This window comes from Eucalyptus grandis, chromosome 5, assembly GCF_016545825.1.
Source record: "Eucalyptus grandis isolate ANBG69807.140 chromosome 5, ASM1654582v1, whole genome shotgun sequence".
NCBI lineage: Eukaryota > Viridiplantae > Streptophyta > Magnoliopsida > Myrtales > Myrtaceae > Eucalyptus > Eucalyptus grandis.
In genome coordinates, this window is record NC_052616.1 from 55,221,028 (window position 1) to 55,244,622 (window position 23,595).

Genomic DNA, 23,595 nt, shown 5'->3' on the forward strand with positions numbered 1-23,595 from the left:
GCTTCTGCAAAGAGAGAGCGTAGGGAATGTAGACAAAGAACAGTAGAGTATTCATGAGAGGAAAGTCAAAAGTTTTCCTCCTTTTGCTGAAAAGAGAAGAAGTGTGCAGAGAAAGACAGAAGGGGAAGGTGTGAAAGCGACGTGAGAGAGAGAGAGAGAGAGAGAGTGAGAGTGACCAGTCAAACAAAGAAAAGGGGGCATCGTCTTCCTCCCCTGCACTCGCCGCCCACACTGTTTTTTCTGCAACTCACAGCAGCCTCCTCGCCGCGCCATCGCACCACTCCGCCACTTCTGTTCGTCGTCGCCGGCACGCCAGTAACTCGCCGCACTGCCACAGTGACCCTGTCCGCCTAGCTGCCTACCAGATCTCGTTGCGCGGATCCCACGGCGGCCTCGCTTCCGATCAGCACTTGCACTGGAGTCTCTTGGCTCGCGACGCCCTTCGCCGGTGTTCCGTGTTAACACCCACGACGCCTCGCTGCCATCTTTCGCCTGGCGCTCGACGTTTTTATAGCCCCTTTTGCTGCTATGCTACTCTGCCTCTAACGTGCCCTTCACCAGCAACACCAGAATTCGGCGCCTTTGCTTGAGCTCCGACGCCCAGCCAACGACTGCAGCTCCGCCTGTCCAATCCACTCGCGCTCGAAGCCGCCCGCCCGCGTCACCCCTGCCCTCGGATCGCCACGACGCCCACGCGCACCTCACCGCTCCACTCCCCGACGCCGACTGTCGCTCTGCCGCAAGACCTGGCACCGCCGAAACCCGTCCCAGAGCCCGACATCCCCGCCCGTGACATTGCTTGCTCCTCTGTTCCCGTCCAGCGGTGACCCTGGTGCCTCGCTCGTCGCAGCTCACCGTCTCCGAGTTCCCTCGCCGCCCCCGCGCGGAGTTTCTTCGCCGTGCTCGCCGAGAGAGCCGTTCCACCACGACCCATCACCGAACCACCGTTGCTGCTCCCATTTTCCAAGCCTTAGGTAGTTTATTTTTATTTATTATTATTATTATTATTATTATTTACTTATTTCATGTTATGTTAGCTTATTTTTAAGTTTAATTATTTGAATTGTACTATTGTATGTCAATATTTGTAGACCTTGTAGACATTAAAGGGTTTTATCCCAAATTATGGTAATTATTAATTTGACCCGTAAGACGTCGGGTCATTTTTTTAATTACTTTAATTTTTAGGAATTTTGATAGCATTTCAATTGTTAAATCATTATAGAGTTAAAATAATTGTTAATTTAATCCGTGAGACAACGGATTATTTTTTCGGTTATTTTAATTCTTATCTTCATTCTTTTAAAATAATTATTTGTCCGGAAAGATTTTTAAAAAATAAAAAAAAATCAAAAAAGTAAATAAAAATCTAAATATTGCATTAGAGCATTTAGGTTTAGTAAATTAGGACTGTATTTTTAGGGTTAGTAAAATTAGAATTGCATTTATAGGATTATAATTTTTAGATTATACTTTTAGATGGGTGATTTTTGTTAGGGCTAATTTTAAATAATGTTGGCACGTCTTGATTTTTTATATAGCTTTTAGGATAAAATATAGTTTAAGTTAAATTGATTCCTAAAATAAATTAGAATATCATTCACTTTAGTTAGTCTAATTAGTTTTAGATTAAGTCAATTTTCATTTAGTAAAACAAAAGAGGAACACAAAATATTATGCATGCCATGTGAGTTATAGTTTAATTGTTTTTTTTAATAAAAAGGAAAATGCTAAAAGATGATCATAGCAACGTTAAGTTACTTTCTTTTCAGTAAAAAACATTATGTCATTAAAAAAAAAAAAAAAGATCATTTCCTTGGTTAGTTAATAGGTTAATTCATAATTAATCTCATATCATCATTATTTAGCATAGGTTGCATATATGCATTCAAAAAATGAATCATCATAAATAAATAAAAAAATCGTAAAAGAGCATGCATGTAGAAATACCATGTCATTCATCCCATATCATGTAGCACATGCATATTTAGGATCATATAAATCAGATTGCATATATATAGTGATAAGTTTAAGTCATATCATATGAATTGCATATCTCGCATGTCATTAAAATAAATTCATGCATATTAAGTTAAATTAAGATTGCATATAATTAACATTTTAAAAAAAAAAGAAAAAGAAAAATTATGTGTCATGTCATTTAGAAATCATGTTTAGGACATGCATTTTTATTAGCATTTTTTTTATTTGAATGTTATTTTATTGATTGTGCACCCGCATGACCACCATTTGCAGGTTAGTAACTTAGATTAAAATTAATCAACATTGCCTGCAAAATATTTTTAAAATTAAAATAAAAGGTACCGAAATGGCGTTAGACTAATTTAGCGTAACCATGTCCCCGGACCCACTGAATCTCTAGTTTGCAATAGTAAAGTATTCTCCCATACTTTACTTGGGTTTCTAACCAACCCTAATTGGTTAGTGGCGGCTCCAAATTGAATATAATTGCATGTTTAAATAGATTAATTTCTTAACATCAAGTCGCGTTTGGTAGGACTTGGGAGGGTCCGTACCAAGTCTTCAGACTTAGTAATCTATTAGCCTTCTTTAGGTAATTCACCTTCAAAAAATTCGGGAAGGTCGCGATAGTAACTACAAAGTTTACCTCTTATTGTACTTAGTTTGCATAAGTCCGTTAACAGAGTTGGAAATCAACCGCTCACCTATGCCAGATGGTGACCTGTTTGCTGTTTGGGCACCCGTGCCGGGCCTCTCCAGTGGTATTATTGCTGCATTTGGCGCCATCATTCACGGCGAGATGGCCCATGAACTTCGTTTCCGGTGGCCCTCCTGTAAAAGCCGGAATGAAGACGGGCATTCGCCGCTAGAGAAGCTAACAGATTTATTAAGACTAGCCCGAGATGGCTTCTCACCGGTGCTCATGTCGGATTGCAAGCAAGACTCGCCCGCGATGTAATCCGAATCGGCATGAAGAGGACTGTGAAGCTGATAATATCTTGTGTTTACTCAGCAGTGCCGAGGTTGATCCACTTTGTGTCCTTTCATGCAGAGTTCAGAGAATAGGAGATCGAAGTCATGGAATAAGAATGCCAAAAGGAAGCTAAGGTTCCGTTTATTTTGCAGAAAATTGATAATTTGGAAAATATTTTTTTAAAAACCATTATTTATATCGATCGAAAAAATTAGTTAGCGAGAAATATGTTCATTATCAACAATAATTTATGTCTCAAAATTTTTGTAAACCATGAAAGTATTTTTTTGTTTGTTTCTTTTTAAATGCAGTACAGGCTATCATTTTCAGAAAAAAAAATATTTTGTAAATCACTCATTTTCATGAAATTAATGGAGCCTAAGTGAAATTTGGGATGTTGCACTAGAACTCTCAATACACTTCTACCTAGAAACACTTTACTTTTACATCCAGCGGGTTGCTAACTTTTGATGTTAGTAATTTCAATAAATCATAGAAAAAGTAAGTTTTTCACATTAGTAACTTTCCCCACATAAAACTTTCTGAACAGCTTCCTTGCCATGTATGTTAAAAAGTTAAGATTACATATAGCCGTGCCTTAACCAGAAACTTTTATCATCGGTGGTTAATAGCCAATTGAAAAATCAAAATTTGGGATCAATGTCTAAGGAGTTCAAAATACGGTCCATTCAATAACAATTATTCAATTCACAAGTCCTTTCTTTTCATTTCTTTTTTCTTACTGTGTTTAATTTTTGCTCAAGAAACTTCGTGGTCGCCCTTGGTTTATCGTATCATATTCTACCATTTCAATTAGCACTACCCTTTTCTTCGATCTCAATCAATCCGTCCAAGTCAGAAATGATCACCATTTTTCACCCTTTTGAATATTATTAAATTTAAATATTACCCAAATTTACATATAAATGAATTTACGGATACTAAAAATGAAAGCCACCTGTTATACTAAAATTCTGAAAAGAACGCAGCATTGACCCGGGCCATAAGGATGCGTGTCGGAAAAGGTCAACTAGGCAGATTCTATTGTTTCAACTTTGTTATTGTCCGTGCCTACTCCAATCTCAATCATTGGTTATAAGATATTATACAATATAGTCTGCAACCTTCATAGCAATTGCATGAAGTCAATATGGAATCGTAGTGGCCCGGTCTTTGAGACAAAGATAAGCCCGTCATCGCATAAGTCGAGATCAATAATAGGTAAGTGGGCACGATGATTCATGCAAAAAAATATTATCAAAAATTTCGAGAGGAGCGGAAAAGTCGGGATTTTATGGAACAAATCGTTGTGCGTGACTGACTATTTCTCATAATTTTATGGGCAAGTGTTCGAAATCTGGGCTCTATGTCATGTGCATTCCAAGTTATATAGCATTTAAAATGCCATTGTGATAAATTGAGTATATAACAAACATATTTTAAGCGGTCCAGATGGTATAAGCCCTGAACACAAATTAGATGTTGACATTGGATGTTGACGTTAACCAAAACTCATGCCTCGCGAGATGTCGTGTGCATTCCAAGTTATATAGCATTTAAAATGCCATCGTGATAATTGAGTATATAACAAACATATTTCAAGCAGTCCGGATGGTATAAGCCCTGAACACAAATTAGATGTTGACATTGGATGTTGACGTTAACCAAAACCCATGCCTCGCTTCAGGAACACCATTCTGATTCGTTCAAAAGCAAAGCTTTTCAACATAATGACGATTATCGAGCGAGAGGGGGAAGTTGCAAAAAGAAAAGGCTAATGTTAACATCTGTAAAAACATTTTTCGATTGTCGTTAGGTGATAAGTGGGAAAAAGGTTCTCTAGAACCATCAAACGTTTCAAGTGAAAAATTGTTCAAAAAATCATAAATCTATTGTACAACAGCCAATGCATTCCAAAACCTTTCAATTTTACTAATTTAATCATAAACATTTCAACAATTTATCAATATACTCCTAAATATCTTGACGATTTATCAATTTAGTCACAAATATTTTTATAATTTACTAATTTAATCATAATCTTTTTGATGATTTATCAATTTACTCATTTTGATCAATTTTGGCCGTAAAATGTTGAGTGTCAATCTAGTTAGTCGCAATGGTCTTACATGGCATAGTCGGTACTAATATGGATAATTTTTTCAATTTTTAAATTTTAGTTAATTTTTCCTAAATTTCCATAATTTTTTTGTTCTTTTCTTCTCTTTTTTCTGGCCTCTCTTTGATCAATCACTGGCCTTCTGGTACGTTCGCTCTTGTTTAAAAGGTAGGTACAAAGCGATTATGTCTTTTTTTCTATAATTAATTATGCAGGTTCCATACAGATTTACACTATTAATCGTTCAAATGAGTTTAAAGTACCTGCTCTATAATTCATGCAATTTATTTACATTGAATAAGTACTTTTTTGCCAAAAGAAGGCTAAGTAGCACCGACACGCAATATGATACGATACGATAGACTAACATGTCATTTCTAAAAAATAGAGAATTCTGATACGTTAGAACACGTTATAACTTATATATTAAATGAATATTTTTATTTTTAATTAATTTAATTCAAATTCATAATTAAATAAATAATAAAAAAGAGCCTACAATGAATTTACACTAATAATATTAATAAATTTATTCATAGGAAATTCGAAAAATATATTCACAGTTAATGCGTATCCATGTTTGAGGACATGTTTCTAATTCTAACGATAAAATTAATGACTAAAAAGAAATTAGAATGAACTTATTTCAATAATTTTATGATCTTCTATGATGACCAAAAAATTTATCATTATTCAATATTTAGTAATTTTATCTTTGCAATCACTTTATAGCCTCTTTTATTTATTTTTCTGATAAAAAAAAAAACAGAAAAAGCCCCTCGAGTCCACCCCATCCCCAGATTTATTTCACTCCATCGTTTTTCCCCGTTTCTTCCCCCTCCCCAACCACCTGTCACTTCCTTTCTTCAAGAATGAAGTCACCTCTCGTCCACCCACCCCCCTCCCCTCCCTCCAGAAAGAAAAAATCACGCCAACATCCCATCAAAATCCCATTTTTAATTTTTTGAGTTTCCTCCTCCTAAAACCCTAAATGTTATCACCTCATCCTCCTCCTTCCTCTTGATCTCCACTCTCTCTCGGTTGCCTCATCACAATTGCACGTCGCCTCACCTCCAACCCTTCCTCCTTTGCAACCGCAGCCTCACCGCCAGCCCTCCATTGCAGCATCGCAATCGCAGCCTTTCGGTTGCCTCAGTCTCTACTCTTTCTCTAGCCCTCCTTCATCGTTTCGGCCTCGCCTCCAGCCTCCATCATTTTCTTCAATGATTCTCTCCTAGACACGCATGTCGAAACATGTCAAGAAGAGTTTATTACGTGTTGAAAAATCCGATATGTGTTGACTGCATGTCGGGGTGTGTCCAAACATGTCAGACCATGTTGGACATGTTTGACACGACACGGAAGCCGTGTCCGTGTTTCATAGAAAGAAGGTGTGCGTTGGTCCAAATTTTTGGCAAAGGTAGATGGGGGCTACTACTCAAGACAACCATCATGGCCAGTTCATTGAAGCACAATTTATGGCATTCATTGCTCACAAGCTGTTATATGAGATAATTAAATTGATAATTAAAGTGAATCTAGGCTAGGGTAATGAATCATTAGCAGATCTTCCTTACTTCTTATCATTCTGTCACCACTATTTGTTAATTAATATAAACGCAAAAAGTTACACAAAAAGAAAAGAAAAGCGTCTGAAAATTGCGTAGGCATAATTGAAAAATTGGTAGATTATTACTAGGACTTTATAACATCTGACGTCAAAGGAAAAGATAGGTTGAAACTTACCTTAATCGTGTTTGATCGTCCAAAAAATGAAGTTAATTAGGATAAGATTGATTAGCAACATTAGATATTTTAAAAAAAAAATTGTGGAAATCCTCTTAATAAATGATGTGGCGAATTTTTTATTGGGTGCTGAAATAAGTGGGATCCATGCATAAAAGGATCAACAACCCACAAAAAATCGGCAAATCCATTTAATAGGAGGGTTCCAATAAGGTCTCTTATTGCGTATAGCATTTCTCCGGATTGAGTTAGATAAGAAATTCTTCCGTATCTTTTATATCTTATTTTTGGTTTGGCAAAATACCGAAAATAGACATATATGCCCCTTTATTAGGGTTTTTTTTTTTAACCCTAATTAATAAAAAAATGTAATTAATTTATTTTGTCCTTTCCGTTGGTGGTCCTCATGCATATAGTGGCCCAATATGTGCGCATGGGGAGCATCTTATAACTCAGCAGAAATCTTTGACCAGAGAGCATTTGCAAACCGGCATTGGCTGTTTTCTGTAATACATTGCACTGTCATTACTCTGATTTCCGTTAGAAATTCATGAAAGTAATGAACTAGGAGTTGAAACAGTAACCGACTCTACCAAAAACATTGCACTGTCATTAGCTCTCAAGCTGTCGTATGAGATTGTGAGTCGGGGGAATGTAATGAAGCAATAGCAGATGTTCGTCACTTCTCATCATTCGGTCAAAAAGAAGAGGGAAAGAAAATTGCAAGGCCATAATTGAAACATTGGTGACCCGAATCCGCATGAAATCTCCGATTATGGCTGTAACTTCATAGCATCTGTCATCACAGGAAAAGAGAGGCTAAAACTTGGCTTAACTGTATTTGATCGTCCGAGAATGAAGCTAATCAGTATAAGATTGCTTAGCAATGGTAGACATTCTGAGAAATTTAATGGAAATTCTCTCAGTAGGTGTTAAAATAAATGGGATCCATGTATTAAATGATCAACAATCAATAACAATTCCACATCATTTAGTAAGAGGGTTTCAGTAAAATCTCTTATCGCATAAAAGTTGGATAAAAAATTCCTCCACATCTTTTATATCTCATATTTTGGTCTGGCAAAATACTTTTACAAAATTCATATTCTGAACTTTTAAGTGTTTCATGGACATAAAATAGATGGGATAACCAAAAATAAAATATAAAAAGAGGAAAAAATAAAAAAAAAATGCTAAAACTAAAGGATAATCGATTCACGCTTCAGTCTTAAGGTGAAAATCCGACCTAGTGAAGCAGAATATTAGAATGTTTAGATATTGGTCATGCTTTCATGTAAAAAGCTGCAACATTAGTTTGGCACTTGTCTCATTCACATAATGGTACGTTTGCAGGAATAAGCTACAAATTAGGAAAAAGCAACAAACCTACCGTGATAACCATCGCCATTGCTGTTCCTATTGGAGGTGTTATGGTACTTCTCTTTCTCACTAGTTGTTGGCTTCGAAGAAAAGGAAAGAAGACGCATGAAGTCATCACAGCAATAAACGGTAAATTGACAATTTGCCATTATTTTCTCATAAACTATCTATATTATATAAATTTAGCATATTATGAAACTTCTTTATTTTCCATATGGAATTATACAAATTAAGAGTCCGTTTGACGTAATTGTAGCTATAGTGTAGCAATGTTGTGCTGAAAATTGGCCGTGAAAGAGTGCAACTTCTGAATTTGGTAATACATAGTCTAAAACTGAAATACCACAAAACTAGATGAGACACCTCCATAAAGTTACTTTAATCTACTAGAATGATGACATGTTCGTTGAATATTTTATAGAAACTGCAACAACACCCCTTTTCATTATTTAAGATGGTCGGGCAAGCCGTACCATATCAAACTAGTGGAGCTAATCCTTATTACAAGCTTTTAGAACATTGTATGCGCACGGGTACGTATTGTCGTTATACACCCTTTTGTACTTATCAATGATTAAATATCAATAATTTCCCTTTTAAACTTATTATTAAAAGCTAAAGTACATTTGATATCAGAAACATTTGACTAAAATCCAGTGTCAACTTCTGTTAGCAATACACCGTTTTCTTATATGTACTTCAAAAAAGTTGTGCCCCTATAATCGAACCGAAAAATGATGTTTATCATGATTATACATCAATTATATTAAAACAAGAGAAACTTGCAAATTACATTAGTTTTATGGAATAATTATATAAAAAATTCTAAACTTATTATACGACAATCAATTTAGTAGCTAAACTTTTCAATTTTGCTAATTTGCCAATTTAGTACTGCTGCTATACAACTTGGGGTGAGCATTGGATCCATTTCGACTCAGGAATTGGGCTGATTGATTTGGTTCTGAGCCAGTACCCCAATCAGGCTGGATCCTAAGTTGAAACTATGGAAAAATTGGCTTTGAAGCCTCTTTCAACGGAGAAAAAAAAAACTTGCGTTCGCCAAGATTAAAACCATGACTTAAATATAGACAAAGAACCACGCAACCACTTGACTAAGGACGGTTTTTGTAGTAAAATAATGCATCTTTTCTATTTTTTTAATAGATATAATCTTGAACCAAAACATAAAAATGAGTTGGTGGAATAGGCAGGTTTAGATCAAGAATCAATCCATCATGGAAATCCCCTATGTACAACTATGGAAAAATTATCCAATTAGTCATACACCCGTTATACGAATGTCAATTCAGTTCTAAACATTTCAATTTTACCAATTTAGCTCTAAATCTTTGCACGAAATTCTAATATAGTCATTCCGATCATTTTTCGACAGAAATCGGTGATGTGGCAATCTAGTCATGGTTGGCCATCCTATGTGGCATGCCACCATATTAGCAATTTCTCGCAAAAATTAGCCAAATGATTATATTGAAATTTCGCATAAAGATTTAAGACAAAATATGATACAATTAAAAAGTTTATGACTAAATTGACATTTGTACAATAGGTTTAAGATTAATGAGACGATTTTCCCAAAGAACCACCACCGAGAAACAATTAACGACAATAAAAAATCAAAGGCAGTATTCAATAATGAAGAATCCAATCTTTCATGCTATTTCTACCTTCAAAACTATACTTAGACTGGACAAGCATATATAATGCCACCAATATTAGGAATAGTTTGGGAAGGTCAAAGCTTTCTTCTGGCCTTCTAGATGAAATAAATGCAGCAATTCCATAAAAATTTCACCAATCAGCAGTCAAAATCTCTCTATTCTAAGCATCAGGACAATTCAAACTACCAATCACCGATATATCTATTAGGAGAAGAAAGCTGAAGTGCACACTTCCCGACTTGCTTAGAGAAATTGCATTCGAAAAACGAATGGAATCTAATCTCAATGCTTTCGTGACAAGGAAAAACAGATTTTGGCCTTCATTAGAAGACTATCTATCAATTCCATGAAATAAAGCCAACTACTCTTGGGTAAAAATATGTTTTGAGTTTTAAGGAAAATGAAACTTTCCTAATTCAAATTGGTTTCCTAGTTGGAGTAGATTTCCTAAAAAAATAGGTTTCCATTTTGGATCTTGCTATTGCCTATATATAAGAAGTGTCTTCATTGTGAAGAGTATACAAGAAGCTATTTCTTCATGAATTATACCTTGATAGCTTTTAGTGTTGATGCCAATTAAATACTGCAGTAAGATTTGTTAATTTTTTTTGTGAGATTGAGGAATTATTGTGAGGAATTGTGAGACTAAATACTATGTGAGTTTTTTGGTGCAATTGAGGGCTAGGAAATACTAAGAGCCTGTTTGGTAATCATTCTATTTCTAAGAATAATTTCTACTCAAAAATGATTTTTTTTTTTTTTTTAAATTATGTTCCTTAGATAAGTTTCTGACCATTTTAAGGCGTTTGACAATTATCCAAAACTTTTATTACCGATATAGAATTGCGTTTGATAGATACTCAAATTCGTTTTTGATTTAGAATTCTTTTTAATTTTAAATAATTATCACTTTTTTCTCTTTTTTCTTTATTTTATTTTATTTTTCCCTTTTCTTCTTCTCCTTTATCCTTTGGCCGGTTATTGGCCTTAGCCAAGTTGGCGATTGCTAGATGAGGGCCGGCGTCCTCATTGGAGTGTTGCCGGTCTCGGCAAGGCTAAGCTCGCCCAAATTTCGGCGAGGCCGATCTCGCTAGATTTGGGTGAGGTCAAGCCTTGTCCAATCGCTGGTGAGGCTTGCTCTCACTAGACCATCTCGTGGGTGGTGTCACCTAGTCATGGTGAGGCCGACCTCGCAATGGCCTAGCAAGGGCAAGCCTCGTCGGTGGCTAGGTGAACTCAGCCTCACAGATTTGGAAGAGGCCAAGCCCTCACCTAATTACCAGGAAGACTTGGCCTTGCTGGGGGCCAATGATGCTCCAACAAGGTTGCCGGCCAAAGGATGAAGGAGTAAAAGAAAAGGAAAGAAGAAAAACAAAGAGTAAAAAAAAGACTTGACTATGAAGTTGTTCTTGAGAATAAAGAAACAACCTTTTTTTTTTTTTTTACTTCTTGATTCTATTCCAAATCTATTTTCGAGAACAAAAAAAGCTACCAAACGGATTTTTTTATTTTTATTTTTATTTTCAGTTTTGGGAACTAAAAAAATAGAATGAGGCACTGTTTGACCAATTGCCAAACAGGCCCTAAGAGTGTTTGAGTGACTCTATTGTGGTTGTAATTTTCATTGGATCGCTTGATCTATAGTAGAACTCTTTGCCTCTCTCCCCATGGACGTAGCTCACACCAATTGAACCACATAAATCTAGTGTTCGATTTATTTTTTGGTTTTGCCTATTTTATTGTTTGATTGCTTGCTTCTATAACTATTGGTCAAACCAAGGCTTGGTTGAGTTGAAGCAAATTGATAACAACATAAGAAGGGAAAGTGAGAATCGACATATTTGATGAGAAGAATTTTGGTTTCTAAAGGATGCGGATTAATGATTATTTGTATCAGAGTAATATGTACTTATCCCTGTTTGGGAAGAAACTAAAGTCAATGGAGCAAGCCAATCATCTATCACTTTAACAAACTAACCGAACAAATATATCCTTACAAGTTGTGAATCCCTTATCGAATCCAACTTGGATTTCCATATATTTCATTTCCTTTTTTCGCTTGGAAGTGTTGTGTGCCCCCACCCCCACCCCCCATTTTTCTTTTAATTTTCTAGTTTAGATATACATTGGATCAAGAACAAATATCTTAAGTAGGAAATCTCCTATGAAGATTTGGACTTTTGCTTATGGACTGAAATTCAAGACATAATTTAACAAGGTAACCTAACAAACACTACCCTCAACATGAAGAAGTGATCATGATGAGAGATTTATTTTATTACTTTGTCTCCTATAGTATTGATGATTTTGTTTTTTTTTCTTTTTTTCCATCATTACCAATCAAGAGAGTAAAGATTGCTTTGGAGTTGGGGACACAACCATGCCGGTCTAGTTTGGTGCTCTTCGATGTGATATGTTTCGAAGCACTGACAACCCAATAAACCCCACTAGGAACCACTGTCAATGTAATTTGATATTCACATTGACTTGTTTGGTGATGTAGGTGCAAATGAACTTACCACCATGGAGTCCTTGCAATTTGATTTGGCTACAATGCAATACGCGACAAATGATTTCTCTCCTGAAAAGAAATTGGGTGAAGGTGGATTTGGTGAAGTTTTCCAGGTACCTATTACATATTGATTGGAAACGGTCGAGAATGCTTTGCCTATGAATTAAACATGACGATTTCGAAGAAAAAGAAACATGTAAAGCTTTTTTATGTTAGTTTTAAGAAGTGGTGATAAGGAATGAAATGATTTATACAAAACTTTAGGGTAGACTTCCTAATGGACAAGAAATCGCGGTGAAGAGGCTATCTCAAAGCTCAAGACAGGGTGATGAAGAATTCAAGAATGAAGTTTTATTAGTTGCCAAGCTTCAACACAGAAATCTTGTACGATTGCTTGGATTTTGCCTAGAAGGAGCTGAAAAGCTATTGGCCTACGAGTTTGTGTCAAATAAAAGCCTTGATTACTTCTTATTTGGTATGTTACAGTTTAACCTTCTTATATGCATAATTTATAATTTGCTCGAAATCAAATGTTGTCGAGATCTCACTAGTCGTGGAAACTTTATAACTAAGAGTGTTTTGCTCTTTCAGCTGATTATAGGTTTTTTCTTTAAGCTAAATTTAATGAATGAGAATAAATATATTTTGCTATTGTGTTATGGACTTCGCCTTGAGTTTTTGAATAGGTTCACATGCTAGCACAATAATGAATTTTGGGAGCAATCGTGCAAATCTCGAAAAAAGGAGACAATTGGATTGGCCCATACGTTATAAAATAATATCCGGAATCGCTCGAGGAATGCTTTATCTGCATGAAGATTCTCGACTTCGGATCATCCATCGTGACCTAAAATGTAGCAATATCTTGTTGGACAATGAAATGAACCCAAAGATTTCAGATTTTGGCATGGCAAGGATTTTTGGAGTCAATCAAAATCAAGCTAGCACAAATAAAATTGTGGGAACTTTGTAAGTCTTAGTTTTTGAATGGTTGACTTTGTAAACGGATGTTGGACTTTATCATTTTATATATTTAAGGATGCTGAGCGATCTGCATCTAAATATGCAATATGCTTATAGCTAATATTCAATTTGGCAGTGGTTACATGTCTCCGGAATATGCAATGCATGGAGAGTTCTCAGTGAAATCCGGCGTTTATAGTTTCGGCATACTGCTTCTAGAGATCATTTGCGGCAAGAAGAATAACTTCTATCCCCAATTGGACAGGGGTGAATATCTTGCTACTTATGTAAGTTTCACCATGCTACTGCAACAAATATTTACATTCCAATTTTTTGTAACTTTCGCCAAGTGAAATTGAAATTCCTGTAAAACTTAGTCTTTTAGCCTGCAAAACACTTGTGACTATTTTCTTGTTCCGTGGTCATATATGATTTTTTTCGTAAGTTTCAAATGTTTTCCATGATGAGTCATCAAATTAATGCCACAATTTTGTGAAGATTTTACAAACTTATTCTTGCAGGTGTGGAATCGGTGGAGCGACAGCAGGCCCTTGGAAGTGTTGGACCCGACTATAGAGGATTCATATTCAAGAGACGAAGTACTTCGATGCCTACACATGTGCTTACTATGCATTCAAGAAGATCCGGCTATTAGACCCACTATGGCAACCGTAGTTTTCATGCTCAATAGCAATTCCATTAACCTACCTTTGCCTCAACATCCAGCCTTCTTCATCCAAAGTAGTTTGCGGGGACAGAGAGTCCCAATGGAAGAGCTTGAATTGGAGCAATCCACCAGGAGGACTATGCCTTTATCAACTAATGGCATGTCGATTACCGAATTATACCCCCGGTGATTGCTGGTGTGATGGAACTCTTTCTTCATGGATGGTCTTGCAATGAGAATGCTTGGCCTTCAGCTGAGATTTTTCATTAACAAAAAGCAAAAATCAATGTATTTGGAGAATAAGCTCTACGGCAATCATGTGCTAAAAGAGAGGAATCCCTACAAGCAATCCATAATAGCTATTGATTCTTCTAAGGTTTTCTTACTATTTGAGGCTAAATCGTACATAGATCTACTGTAATTAAGCACATTTGGAAATTATTGTTCTTCTATAAGACTCATTTACAAAAGTACGGAACAAGAATTTAAGTGAAAGTTGTCTCTAACCGAATGAAGTGATAAAAAATGCTGTGTCAACATTATTTTTCAACTTTTTTTTATATAGCAGGTTAGGTGAAGCCCAGATCAGCTTGATCTTAAGGACGTGTTCTCCCACATCAAATTGATACGGTCAGGATTTTACCTTTGAAGTGCTCTCAATAACACAAGAAACTAAAATTGCAAGAAGATGAGTATATTTCCTTGCCATCATCTATTGAGAAAAACATCACCTTTAGCAAAGATTCCACTTTGGTTGGAAATCGTCATTCTCTCCGCTTTTCTACTGGGTGAAAGGAGTCAATGCTTCTTTGAGACTCGAATCCCACGTTGCTTGGAAATCGCCGGTTTCCTTTGCTTTTCTTTTATACTTGCAAAAGACGAATTCAAAAAAAGGAGTCATTGCTTTTCCGAGACTCAAACTTTGCCCATTGAGAAACACGACAGCTCTGTCGTGTTGCAAAACTTTGGCAATCCATGTTGATGTCATTTTTCTTTTTTTCTTTTCACTGAGGCATTGATGACTTGGTAAATTTTCATTAGATATTTCAACAAATTTACTTTCTTAAGTTTTTTTTAGTCAGATACTTTCTTAGGATTAAATTCTTTGTTTATTTGGTGTGGTTTCATATTAACTAAATTCAAATTCTTTAGGTCATTAAATGCTCTTTAGAATGGTATTATGGCTACCCTTTTCAATTCCACCCAACCCGGTAATGGATCTTTTAGGCCAAAATTAGTGAGGTGGGTGATGGCTCTAGCCTTTGATTCTTTCAGGTTTTGCAAGATGTAACTTTTTGTGATTTCGAACGAATTCTTATATCAATGTTAATTTAAAACTCAAGTTCTTTACAACTTTTAAACATTTAACTAAGATGTCGATCCAAATAGAAAAGTATAAAAGATTTTTTAAATATCTTTTAAAATAATATGCACCGAAACTTAAAATGTATAAGGCCTCGCGTGCCAAGCATGATGACCGCCCCTATATAAAATTAATCAACACGTTTTATTTTGCACCCTATCCATCATGGTATTTATATTATCTAGGGCTCGAGCCTATTGAGTAATCCTTACATCAAAGAGAGACCTGAAACACTGAAAAAAAAAATGGATCCTCCAAATCTCCTTCTCTTGCTTCTTATCCTACTTACTTCCATCATAAACTCCCAATTTCCAGCGACCTACTGTGGTTTGATCGGTAACTTCACCGCCAACGGCACCTACCAAAGCGCCCTCACAAGCCTCCTCTCCTCCATCTCCACCACCAACTCCTCGTCCCTCTCCTAAGGCTTCTTCAATGCCTCAGTTGCCATCTCTAGCGCCTCCCAAACCCTCCATGATTTTGGCCTCTGCCGCGGTGACCTGATCGCTGTGAGCTGTCGTGCCTGCGTCAATGTCTTGGCCTCTCACATCCGCCGTCTCTGGCCACCCCCAGAATCCAAATTTGATTCAAATTACAAAGTGAGACTAGTGTACACAGCTCAAACTTGAAAAATAATTTCACAGGATCTATGACCTCCATTAAATATAGGAATAAGCATTACAGAAGTCCTAAAACTTGTCACGAAAATGCAATTGAGTCCTAAAACTTGCAAAAAGTGCAATTGAAATCCTAAAACTTGTCAAATTGTTTCAATCGAGTCCTAAAGTTAATGTCGTCGACTTTTTTAACGGAAAATGCTAACATGGCATTTAAAAATAATTTTTATTTTCCATGTGGCTTTTTAAATTTTTTTTATTTAAATTAGATTTAAAAATAAAAAAAGAAAAGTGAAAATTTATTTAAAAAAGAAAACAATTCAAAAAAAAAAATGGCAACCTCACCAAAGGAGCCGACGACCGTCATCGGCTCTGGCACGGGTGGCGGGCCCTCGCCCGGCCGGGCGAGGGCCGGTGACCCTCGCCAAGCTCGGGCGAGGGTGCCTAGATCTAGGCATGCCAGCCCTCGCAAGGGGCGATGGCTGGGCGAGTGGTCACTGACCCTTGCTAAGATCTGGTGAGCCTCGCCGGCCTCGAGCAAGGGCTGACGAGGCATCGCCCAAGGAGGGCAACAATCGTCGGCCCCCAGGGCGCGAAGCCGGCGATGGCGACCCACCCCCCAGGGCCGTGCCCAGATTTGGGCACCCTCGCCCGAGCTTGGCAGGGGTTGCTAGCCCTCGCCCTAGCCGGGCGAGGCCTAGCCACCACTTCCAAGGCCGGCGACGGTCGCTGGCCCCTCCGGCGATCGGTGGCGATAGGGGAGGAGCTGCTTTATTTTATTTTTCTTTTTTTTTAACAATTTTAAAAAATAAATTTTCTATTCTTTTTAATTTTTATATCTATTTTTTTAAAATTGAATAAAAAATAATTTAAAAGCCATTTGAAAAAATGAAAAATTATTTAAAAAGCCACGTCAACATTTTCTATTAAAAGGGCTAACGGTGTTAACTTTAAGACTCGATTGAAACAATTTGACAAGTTTTAGGACTTGATTGCACTTTTTGCAAGTTTTAGAACTCAATTGCATTTTCGTGACAAGTTTTAGGACTTATGTAGCACTTATCCCTTAAATATATGGAAAAATCGTCTTAGACACAAAACAAATCCGCATCTCAAAGATTACATATATAGCGGTACCTTAACCCTGAACTTTTATCATTAGGGGTTAATAGTCAATCCGGAATCGAAATTTGGAGTCAATCTTCCGCTTAGGAGATCAAACTACAGTTCATCTCTTCATTAGCAATAGATCAGTTTGCAAGTTCTTTCTTTCTCATTTCCGAAATATTTTATGTTGAGCCATTGCTCAAGAGACCTTTTGGTCGTCCTCCGTGTACCATATCAGATTCTCCCATTCCCATTAGCACTACACACTAGGCTTCTAATTTTAAATTATGGAATAGGAGACTTAAATGGAAGTTTCCTGTGACCGAACAAAGTAATATAAAAAATGTCGTGTCAACATTATTTTTGAACTATTTTTTTGGTATAGCTGGGCAAGTGAAGTTTGGATCAGCTCGGATCAACATTTGCACATTTCAAGTAATTCACTTCCCCGTGCGATCTTTAGGATACACTCTCCACGTCAATTGATGCATTCGACATTTTATTCTTGGAGTGCTCTAAACGAAACTTGAAACTAAAAATCACAAGGAGATGAACAAATTTCCTTTGACATCTAGTTAATCATCTGTTGAAAAACATCATATTGTTAGTCATGGTTTCACTAGTAAAGATTCCACATTCCTTGGCAATTGCGGAGCAATAGACGGACTCGGCAGAAGGCGTCAACGCTTTTTTACTATAATTGCGGAAGACCGAGATTCCGTACAACGGAGACCTTGCCTTTCCATTAGAGTCGATGCTTCGTCGAGACTCCAGTTGGTCATGGCTTGGAAATCGCCGGTCGTCTTTTCATACTTGCAGAAAAAGGAGTCAGTATTTATTTTTCTTCTCTGCACCCACTCTGCAACAGTTTGGTAAAGGTGAGAAAGAAGCGAGGAGAGGAGAGGAGACTTGGACGTTCCATTTTTCTTCTCTCTTTTTTTTTTTTTTTGGTGTCTCGGGTGTCTCTTTGATGTGGGGTGTGTGTATATATATATATATATATTTGGCTGAGTTATTGATGACGTGATAAATTTTCATTAGATATTTCAACATATTTAATTTCTTAAGATTAAATCCTGCGTTTATGTCGGGTCTCTCAAAGAGACACCCGAGACACCCAAAGAGAAAAAAATGGATCCTCCAAATCTCCTCCTCTTGCTTCTTCTCATGTTTGCTTCCACCATAAACGCCCAATTCCCGGCGACCTACTGTGGTTCGACCGGCAACTTCACTGCCAACAGCACCTACCAAACCACCCTCACCACCCTCGTCTCCTCCATCTCCACCACCAACTCCTCGTCCCTCTCCTACGGCTTCTTCAATGCCTCTGCTGCCATCTCCGGCGCCTCCCAAACCCTCTATCTCTTTGGCCTCTGTCGCGGTGACTTAACCACCTTGAGCTGCCGCGCCTGCCTCGATGACTTGGCCTCCGACATGCGCCGCCTCTGCCCCCTACAAAAGGAGGCACTCCTCTACACCGGGAACTGCATCATTCGGTACTCGGACGCCTCGTTCTTTGGTGTAGTTGTGACACGACCCTCCTACCTGGCAAGCACCACTGACAACGTCTCGAGCCCAGACACATACGACGCAGCAATGAGGAAGCTCCTGAACGGTCTGTTGGCTGAGGCGGCGCGTGGTGGCTCATTGAGAAAGTACGCATCAGGGAACGAATCAGTGAGGCCTGACATGATCTATGCGTTGGTGCAGTGCACACCAGACTTGACGGAGCAGCAATGCAGCGACTGCTTGGTTGTAGGCGTCGAGGAGATCAGGGGCTGCTGTGTCAGGCACAAAGGAGGACGGTTCATGGTGCCAAGTTGCCTGATCCTGTACGAGACCAATCATCGGTTCTTCGACCCAGTAAGTGAGCCACCTCCGCTGCCTCCGCCACCACCATCGCAGGATGGAGATGCAATGCCTCCACCATCAGGTAGGTTGGCTCTTGTTCGGGAGTTACGTACACGGCGTTTCAGTCTTTTCTTTCCTATAAAAATATGCAGGTTTCGCGTGAGATTCACCCAATCAAATTCTTCATATAGCTTAATCTACATGCTCTGTTAAACCACAAGATTCTTTTTATTAATATATGCTCAGTAGATCATGTAATTTTTAAATGCTTTTTGGCAGAAAGTACGGGTTGATCCTTATTTTTGGCAGAAGAATATATGTTTAATCATTGATGCATCTACATGGATACTAGTCAACTATCACAGTCATGTCATCTAAGGGAGAGACAGAGATCTAAATCGAGCTAGGGTTACGATCCATAGCCGTGATCTGCATGTATATATTGGTCCTATATGTGCACATTGGGAGCTTCTAATAACTCTGCAAAAATTTTGCAAACTTGCATTGGATATTCCTTGCCCCACTCTGTTTCTGTAAACCATTTTACCATCTTTACCCTGATTTTCATAAGAAATTGATGAAAATAATGAAATTGAGGTCAAAAAGGCATCCGCGAAAACTTAAAAATTTAGGGAAATGTGATATATTCCGAATCTTATTAAATGAAAATTGGTAGGATGACAAAATCCATAAATCCGAAACACTTTCCCCTGAGTTATCAGAGAATCGCGTGATGTATTTTTCACATAGTAAGCAGCAAGCAATGATCATAAACGTAATGTGCCTTTGCTCTTGCAGTTGGAAAGAGCAATTCGACGAGGACTGGGATCATTGTGGTCATCACAAGTATTTCTGCACTACTTATCATCAGCATTGTCATCGTGCTCCTGAATGTGAATAGGAAGAAGCAGCCCAGAGAAAGTGTTGAAGGCGAGTGTTTATCCTTTTGCTTTGGAACAACGACTGTTCATGAGGTTAAAAAAGATTATGAAAATAATTAAGTTGACTAATGACTATGCTTTTGCACATACAAAGTAGCAAGAGCTGCATTGCTTTCGACAATTAGGCCAAAAACTTTATAAAGGTTAAAAGGTTTAGGCTTTACATTAACTAAAAGTTTGTGAAACTTTCTCTATGAAAACTATGAAAAGATAATGATCTCTAAATGACAGCGTTTTTGTCTTTCTAGGTGAAGTTGTGCATGAAATTAGCACGGTTGAGTCACTGCAATTTGATTTCAGCATTATCAAAGCGGCAACGGATAACTTCTCTGACTCCAGGAAGCTTGGACAAGGCGGTTTTGGTGCTGTCTACATGGTAATAATTAAGCAAGCACATCCTCTACTCTATTGTATTCAAAATTCAAGCAACCAAATAGTCAAAGATGATACCAATTTGATACTCCTAGAAATGCTTCAATGTACCAATTGTTACTCACAAAGATCTAATTTGGTGAAATTTCAGGGTCAGCTCTCCAACGGACAAGAAATCGCGGTGAAACGGTTATCACAGAATTCTAGCCAAGGGGAAGTTGAGTTCAAGAACGAGTTCATGTTACTAGCCAAGCTACAACATAGGAACTTGGTCAGGCTCCTAGGTTTCTGTCTGGAAGGAGTTGAACGGCTTCTCATTTACGAGTTTGTGCCCAATTCGAGCCTTGATCAGTTCATATTTGGTATGTTTCTTAGGTTGTCATTCATGAAATCATATCCTCACAAAATGAGTAAAAGACATCTTATAGAATACAATTCCACCAAAATGCGTAGATCCCTTGAAGCGTGCAAATCTCAACTGGGATACGCGTCACAAGATAATAATGGGCATTGCCCGAGGGATGCTTTATCTACATGAAGAATCTCAACTTCGTATCATCCATTGGGACCTCAAAGCCAGCAACGTTTTGTTAGACTCAAGAATGAATCCAAAGATATCAGATTTTGGTATGGCAAGGCTGTTCGAGTTGGATCAAACTCGGGCCAAGACAAACCGAATCGTGGGGACCTAGTAAGTGACACAATCTCCTAGAGCTAATGCTTATCAAAAGAGAAAAGCAAACTTTAGAGCTAATAAGGTGGACTTATTGTGATGGATAGTGGATATATGGCGCCAGAGTATGCGATGCACGGAACTTTCTCAATGAAGTCAGATGTGTTCAGTTTTGGAGTGCTTGTTTTGGAGATTGTGAGTGGTCAAAGGAACACTCTTTTCCGCATGGGCGATAACATGGAAGTCCTTATAAGCTATGTGAGTATAAGAACATACCTTCTCATTTCACATAATATTCTAGAGATCAATCTACTCAATGTTTGTCAAATGTTTGCAGATATGGAAGAATTGGAGGGAAGGATCATTATCAAACATTATCGATCCCTCTATAATTTCTGGTTCAAGTATTGAAATTGCGAGGTGCATCCACATTGGTCTATTATGTGTCCAAGAAAATATGATTAGCCGGCCAACAATGGCCTCGGTCCTTCTCATGCTTAACAGCCACTCGGTCACTCTCCAAGTGCCATCGAGACCCACATTCTACTTACACAGCAGCGTCGAATCTGATATGCCATCCATGCAAGATTACAATTTAAGAGTGTCTGAGGTCGAGGAATCAAGAAGAAAATCGAACTAGTTCTCGAAAAATGAGGCTTCTATGACTGAGCTGTACCCACGGTAGCCTTAGAAAATGGGAGATCAGTGTGCCCTGCACATTACTTTTTGTGTTTGTCATGGTTTTCAGATCATCAAATTACATTATCATGATTTACTTCTTCCTTAGATTATTTAGGATTTATATGGCTTCACTGCTTGGGATTACATCCAGATTCATAGGATGTTGGAAGTGAAGGTTACTCACAAAAAGTCATGTCTGACACTACTTGTGTTAAGATAAGCGCAGCTAGAGCCTAGAATAGCTTGCTCTTACAGAATTCGTGTTGGACTAGGTCATTTTAGGCGTGATTTTAGGTGAGCTCCATGTCAGTAGTTTGATTTAAACAGATATATAAGACACACAGAATGTTTATAGCTGCCAAGATAATAATGAGAATTTGTCTCCAATTATCTACTTAGTCAAATTGGTTCCACCAGTTGAATGATTTTTTATATAGTTAACCACTTTCATCTTATCATCTATTTACCCATTTTCTTATACACGTAAGTTTCATGAATTGAATTTGTTGACTTCCCATCCCGTGTATTACAGAAACTAGGCAGGTCATTTACTCTCGTGGTGCATCCGACTATAGCCGCAATACATTATAGTTTACCGACATATTTTATGGGTTAGGTGAGAAAAGACCAATGCGAACCCCCGTGTTCCCATATGCAGTGTTATGTATAGTTTGACCGCAGTATTTTCTTCCCGTCAAGCATATCTAATTTTCAGATCTAAATATTTCATTTATTGATATAAAACTTAGGTATTTAAGCAATGATGTCACGACTGATACGTCTCCCATAAGTGGTGCATTTGACTCTTCAATAAATGTTATTTGCGTCGGTCCATTTTTTGGTTTTTTCAATTGATCGACTCATTAAATTAAGCTTGCTGCAACAAGAATGAGATTCTAAGTACTAGACTTGTGATAGAAGTTTTATTAGGACTTTTGAAAGGGAAAGTTATCCAAAAAGTTCCAAACCTATTAAATTTTTACCAATTCAATCAAAAAAATTTTAATTGTGTCAATTGAGTTTTAAACATTTTCACGTTTTGCCTATCAAGAGAATTTAGCTAGAAATCACTAACATGGATGCCAATCCTTCTATGTGACATAATCGGCATTAACATAGATAAATTTTAATAATATTTTAATATTTTTTTAATTTTTATTGACTTACTTTAATTTTTATTTTTATTCATTTTCTTTTCTTTTCTTTTCTTTTTAGAACTCTAGCTAGGGAGGTCATCAATCAACCATCACAATCCACAAGGCCAAACCCTTGCCTAGGCTTTTTCTTTTTTCTTTTTTGTTGGGGGGAGAAGGCATCGCAACCCTTACGAGCCAAAGGCGAGGGCCTCCACGCTCTCGCCAAGATCGAGGTGAAGTCATCCAGCCCTTACCGGTTAGAATTGTAAAAAAAGAAAAAAGAAAAAAGAAAGAGAGAGCATAAAAGAAAAAATTCAAAAAGTAATCCAAAAAAACTTGATTTTTAAAGATATTATTAAAAATTATCCACTTCAATGCGTGCTATATTAAGTAGGACGGCCAACATTTACATTAGTTATTTCGGCAAAAATTGCCTAAAGAAACTCAATTAGTAAAATATGAAAATGTTTAAAATCCAATTGGCACCATTAAAAGGTTTAAGTTTGGATTGGTAAAATTACTATAGGTTTATGACATTTTAGATAATTTCCTCATTTGAAAATATTTATTGATTGTAATTTATCCAAGAGATTATTAATACAAGATGTCACTTCAGCTTGGCAACATCATATCTTCTTACGACGCCTCATATTGCTTAATGATTCCTTGGATTATGTGCAAAAGTTGCATTTTTATTTTGCTTGGTCGACATGCGTGGGGCCCAAAAAAAAGAAAAAGAAAAATGAAATAAAAAGGGAAAAGGAGAGTGCGGCTGAGAGCACACTCGAGAAATAGAGAATAAGAGAGAGAAATTAAAAGGAGGGAAGGA

At 37.4% G+C, this 23,595-nt stretch overlaps 3 protein-coding genes across 3 annotated transcripts; all 3 read left to right on the forward strand.

Annotated features, from left to right (window-relative positions):
• The first annotated feature begins 2,689 nt into the window (after positions 1 to 2,689).
• LOC104447075 (putative receptor-like protein kinase At4g00960) lies at positions 2,690 to 14,413 on the forward strand. The gene is made up of 8 exons (XM_039313912.1): positions 2,690 to 2,899; positions 3,035 to 3,095; positions 8,175 to 8,330; positions 12,387 to 12,508; positions 12,660 to 12,870; positions 13,127 to 13,364; positions 13,495 to 13,645; positions 13,880 to 14,413. Exons 1-8 carry the CDS (start codon positions 2,690 to 2,692, stop codon positions 14,213 to 14,215), a joined length of 1,485 nt encoding a protein of 494 aa, XP_039169846.1. The 3' UTR covers positions 14,216 to 14,413.
• Positions 14,414 to 18,225: 3,812 nt separating this feature from the next.
• Positions 18,226 to 19,964, forward strand: LOC104447072 (cysteine-rich receptor-like protein kinase 29). The gene is made up of 2 exons (XM_039313913.1): positions 18,226 to 19,045; positions 19,762 to 19,964. The coding sequence occupies exons 1-2, from the start codon at positions 18,244 to 18,246 to the stop codon at positions 19,962 to 19,964; spliced, it is 1,005 nt and encodes a 334-aa protein (XP_039169847.1). The 5' UTR covers positions 18,226 to 18,243.
• A 195-nt stretch (positions 19,965 to 20,159) lies between these two features.
• Positions 20,160 to 21,731, forward strand: LOC104445464 (cysteine-rich receptor-like protein kinase 26). Its single transcript, XM_039312354.1, has 5 exons — positions 20,160 to 20,280; positions 20,428 to 20,638; positions 20,730 to 20,967; positions 21,057 to 21,207; positions 21,287 to 21,731. The coding sequence occupies exons 1-5, from the start codon at positions 20,278 to 20,280 to the stop codon at positions 21,587 to 21,589; spliced, it is 906 nt and encodes a 301-aa protein (XP_039168288.1). The 5' UTR covers positions 20,160 to 20,277; the 3' UTR covers positions 21,590 to 21,731.
• The last annotated feature ends 1,864 nt before the right edge of the window (positions 21,732 to 23,595 follow it).